Source organism: Sinocyclocheilus rhinocerous, unplaced genomic scaffold (genome assembly GCF_001515625.1).
Source record: "Sinocyclocheilus rhinocerous isolate Xijiao unplaced genomic scaffold, SAMN03320098_v1.1 scaffold65, whole genome shotgun sequence".
Taxonomy (NCBI): Eukaryota; Metazoa; Chordata; class Actinopteri; order Cypriniformes; family Cyprinidae; genus Sinocyclocheilus; species Sinocyclocheilus rhinocerous.
Genome location: NW_015662000.1, coordinates 1,556,145 through 1,561,330, shown reverse-complemented (window position 1 = coordinate 1,561,330; position 5,186 = coordinate 1,556,145). Strand labels below are relative to the sequence as shown.

The window sequence follows — 5,186 nt, the reverse complement described above, 5'->3', positions numbered from 1 at the left end:
ATCTTTGTCAAAAACGTGTTTTGTGGTTTGATGAGCATAATGACAGCAGCAGGTATTATTAGGCTGCTGCCCCTTTAAGACCTGATGCACAGATCCAATATAGCCTAATGATACACATCCGATTTCTTTCTCAGCTGTTCTCAGTCACTTAAGACACAACAGACTGCGTTTGCCACAATGATTGTCGAGATTGGTATTTTGTCATAATTTTATGTGTATATGCATTCGTTCAAAGGCAAGGAGTGAATAAGATGGGAAAGATGGTTCAGTTCGGTGTTCGCGCAGTCAAACGCGCCTCTCTGCATGTGCGAGCTTCATGTTTGTGCGGCTGTGATAGAAAACAGCGCGCGAGTAACGAATCGAGTTCCATTTCGCCTTTTCTTTCGCTAGAATGGTTTAAAATCGCTTGCGTGTGTAAACACGTACAATTGATAAACTTTCACTCTATTATGGTTAAATTTTGCAATTAATCCGCGGATCAAATGCGTGCCGAACCGTGGGGCTTGGTCCGTACGAATCACGGATCAACTACGATCCGTTTAATCAGCACTGAAACCTGTCCTAGAAGATAATAAGACATCCATTTTAGAAAGTGTCACTTTCCATTTCCATTGTTTGGAAGGGGACTCTCTCTGGCGTTCACATAATCATATGGTAGCACTCCAGTATCTTCATGCCAAGGATGGAAAACCATGGCTAATGTTTTATTTTGTATCTTCCCACAGAAAGCGGAGTGGATGACCACCACCTGCAATCATGCACTTTATGCTATCTGTGACGTTTTCACACAGTACTTTGAATCTCTCAGTGATGTTCTGTTAGATGATATCCTCTCTCAGCTCTACTGGTGTGTGCAGCAAGGTGAGTGTTCAGTACCAGCAATAGACGAGGTACAATTGCAGTACATTTACAGTGACCCTGTTGAGAAAACAACATTGTTCAAAATGCTGAAGTCTAGAAGATTTTGTGTGTAGGCGGTTCATTGAAATGCATATGTGAATTATGACTTCAGGTCATGATCTCACTCGCACATCTCTCCTCGCAGATAATGAGCAATTAGCAAGATCAGGCACTAATTGCCTTGAAAACGTGGTCATCCTCAATGGCGAGAAGTTTAACGCTGAGACCTGGGACAAGACCTGCAACTGTATGCTAGACATCTTCAAAACCACCATCCCACACATGTGAGTGTTCACATAAAGGTCTTTCTTTTCAGAATTTATGGTTTACTCTTTTCCTAAGGGGTCATTTTATAAAATAAATGTTAATAGTTTCCCTCTTATATAAATGTGTAAAAAAGTAATCAGTTACTCCATAATTTAAAAAAAAATTATAGTGGCTTAATTAGAATGTGAGTTCTTTAAGGATAAGTCTTGTCTTTATCATGTTTTACATGTTATCAGTAGGCATCATAATCTGAAAATATCAACCCTGTTATCATGATTTTGTATAGTAAACTGACTATTAAATACTCAATATTTTTTTGAAATATCTGCAATAAATTATCTTTCTAATAAACATCTTGTAGCTAAATGAACTGTAAATCTGTCAACCCTGTTACTATGAGCCTGTAAACAGCGGATTATAAATGCTCTATTTGTAGAAATATCTGCAATAAATTCTTTCTTATAAACATCTTGTAGCTAAATTACCTGTAGAAGTGTCAACCCTGTTACTATGACTTTTTTAAGTAAAAAAAAAAAATTTTTAAATGCACTATTTGTAAAAAAAAAAAAATATGTGCATTAAATTATTTTTTTAATAAACATCTTGTAGTTAAATTAACTGTAGACGTGTCAACCCTGTTACTGTTTTTTTTAAGTAAACAACTGATTATTAAATGCTCTAACTGTAAATATATATATATATATATGTACATTCAATTCTCTTTTGAATAAACATCTTGTAGCTAAATATTAACTGTTAAAGTTTCAAACCTGTTACTATGATTTTGTTATTAAATGCTTGATATTTGTAGAAATATCTGCAATAAATTGAGATTTTTTTAATAACTTACATGGAAGACATGAAAGCTGTAAAACTGTCAGCCCTGTTACTAAACCTTTTTTGGCATAATTATATAAAGAAGGCATAATTATATATAAAAAATAAATACATTTATTAATTTAGCTTGACATGGCAACCCATATCATTAAACTGGAAAAGGCACCTGCACCCTCTAACCCAGCTCTGTGTTGTTTTCAGGCTGTTGACATGGAGACCGGCTGGTACAGAGGGAGATCATGTGACTCAGCTCGACTCTGATAAACAGCTGGTATGCAAATAAGATTTCCAGACTGTGCTCAAAGTTTAAGTGTTCATGGAGGGTCATCTCAACCAGATGTTCTTCTAGTGCTATAGGAGTTCATTTTAATGTTAGAATATTAATAAGTACTGATCTGGTGCTTACAGGACTCCATTTCCCAGAAGTCAGTGGATATTCAGACTCGGTCAGATGACCAGCAGTCGGTGAACAGTATGGAGAAGGCTTTGGCTGAAAACCGCAGGCAGAGTCAGTTCAGTGTGGCTTTAGGCATGTATCAGGGTGGCCAACCATCCAGATTATTGTTCTTTATTGATCTTTTATTTCTTCTTTTTTTTCTTCACAATATTTCATAACTGAAAGATTTGAAACTCAATAATGAAACTAAAATTGCTAGCTATTGTTACTCATTAATTATAAACTTTAGCACAAAAACAACAGTATTTGATTGCAGAATGCCACAAATGACCAGTTAGAATCGAGAAAATCCAGAGAATCATGTAATAATCCTTAATGATTTTCATGAATTAGATTTAACAACATTATTTTTATTATACAGATTTTAGTCTGATTTCATAAAGCACCCAGAACATACTGACTATCAGCTGGTCAGCTGTTCATTTTGTGTTTCCATATGCGATCTCCCCAGAAGCCCAGGAACAAAGGCTGTTTGCAGCTCTGCTCATAAAGTGTGTCGTCCAGCTGGAGCTCATTCAGACCATAGACAACATTGTGTTCTTTCCTGCAACTAGTAAGAAGGAGGATGCTGAAAACTTTGCAGCAGCACAGGTACCATCTTTTACAATCTCTGATTATAAACAAATGTTTTTTTTGTTTGTTTTTTTTTACTTTTGCATACTTGGGATTACAATCAGGAAATGTCATAAGCAAGATTGCGTTGGCCACATCAGTGTTATTTTAGCATTATTTTATACTATTATAGTATTTATTAATATTTTAAATTACCTTTATTTTCAGTTTTCATATTAGTTTAAGTTTTAGTAATTTTAGTATGTGCTTTCTATTATAATTTTTTTCTATGTAGCTTCAATGTATTTTATTTCTGTTTTAATTAACTTAAACATATTTATTTTGGTTAGTGGCCAAGCAACATTTACAGTGGGTACGGAAAGTATTCAGACCCCCTTAAATTTTTCACTCTTTGTTATATTGCAGCCATTTCCTAAAATCATTTAAGTTAATTTTTTTTCCTCATTAATGTACACACAGCACCCCATATTGACAGAAAAACACAGAATTGTTGACATCTTTGCAGATTTATTAAAAAAGAAAAACGGAAATATCACATGGTCCTAAGTATTCAGACCCTTTACTCAGTATTTAGTAGAAGCACCCTTTTGATCCAATACAGCCATGAGTCTTTTTGGGAAAGATCCAACAAGTTTTTCACACCTGGATTTGGGAATCCTCTGCCATTCCTCCTTGCAGATCCTCTCCAGTTCTGTCAGGTTGGATGGTAAACGTTGGTGGACAGCCATTTTTAGGTCTCTCCAGAGATGCTCAATTGAGTTTAAGTCAGGGCTCTGGCTGGGCCATTCAAGAACAGTCACAGAGTTGTTGTGAAGCCACTCCTTCGTTATTTTAGCTGTGTGCTTAGGGTCATTGTCTTATTGGAAGGTAAACCTTCGGCCCAGTATGAGGTCCTGAGCACTCTGGAGAAGGTTTTCATCCAGGATATCCCTGTACTTGGCCGCATTCATCTTTCCCTCAATTGCAACCAGTCGTCCTGTCCCTGCAGCTGAAAAACACCCCCACAGCATGATGCTGCCACCACCATGCTTCACTGTTGGGACTGTATTGGACAGGTGCCTGGTTTTCTCCACACATACCGCTTAGAATTAAGGCCAAAAAGTTATATCTTGGTCTCATCAGACCAGAGAATCTTATTTCTCACCATCTTGGAGTCCTTCAGGTGTTTTTTTAGCAAACTCCATGCGGGCTTTCATGTGTCTTGAACTGAGGAGAGGCTTCCGTCGGGCCACTCTGCCATAAAGCCCCGACTGGTGGAGGGCTGCAGTGATGGTTGACTTTCTACAACTTTCTCCCATCTCCCGACTGCATCTCTGGAGCTCAGCCACAGTGATCTTTGGGTTCTTCTTTACCTCTCTCACCAAGGCTCTTCTCCCCCGATAGCTCAGTTTGGCCAGACGGCCAGCTCTAGGAAGGGTTCTGGTCATCCCAAACGTCTTCCATTTAAGGATTATGGAGGCCACCGTGCTCTTAGGAACCTTAAGTGCAGCAGAAAGTTTTTTGTAACCTTGGCCAGATCTGTGCCTTGCCACAATTCTGTCTCTGAGCTCTTCAGGCAGTTCCTTTGACCTCATGATTCTCATTTGCTCTGACATGCACTGTGAGCTGTAAGGTCTTATATAGACAGGTGTGTGGCTTTCCTAATCAAGTCCAATCAGTATAATCAAACACAGCTGGACTCAAATGAAGGTGTAGAACCATCTCAAGGATGATCAGAACAAATGGACAGCACCTGAGTTAAATATATGAGAGTCACAGCAAAGGGTCTGAATACTTAAGACCATGTGATATTTCAGTTTTTCTTTTTTAATAAATCTGCAAAAATGTCAACAAATCTGTGTTTTTCTGTCAATATGGGGTGCTATGTGTACATTAATGAGGAAAAAAAATTAACTTAAATGATTTTAGCAAATGGCTGCAATATAACAAAGAGTGAAAAATTTAAGGGGGTCTGAATACTTTCCGTACCCACTGTAAATAACTTGCCCTAAGGGCAAGTTATTTGTTTTTCAATTTTTTATTTATTATTTATTTATTTTTGCCCTACGGGCAAGTTATTTATTTTTCATTGGCTCAAGTTAAAAAAATATAGATGTGAATCATTACCAAAAAAATTTTTTAATTGGATGAATGAAACATTTTTTTCAGTGTA

General features: G+C 37.1%; 1 protein-coding gene across 6 annotated transcripts in view; it reads left to right on the top strand.

The window, feature by feature from the left end:
* The window catches only part of LOC107727224 (brefeldin A-inhibited guanine nucleotide-exchange protein 1-like), a 96,500-nt gene that overhangs the window by 78,496 nt on the left and 12,818 nt on the right, over window positions 1-5,186 (top strand). For 5 of the 6 annotated variants that reach the window (XM_016537015.1, XM_016537018.1, XM_016537014.1 and 2 more), the window contains 5 exons: window positions 726-861; window positions 1,046-1,184; window positions 2,206-2,275; window positions 2,413-2,533; window positions 2,913-3,052. In XM_016537015.1, the coding sequence (XP_016392501.1) occupies window positions 726-861; window positions 1,046-1,184; window positions 2,206-2,275; window positions 2,413-2,533; window positions 2,913-3,052 (606 nt within the window). The remainder of the gene's footprint in view (window positions 1-725; window positions 862-1,045; window positions 1,185-2,205; window positions 2,276-2,412; window positions 2,534-2,912; window positions 3,053-5,186) is intronic. The other variant, XM_016537016.1, reaches the window with a different exon arrangement.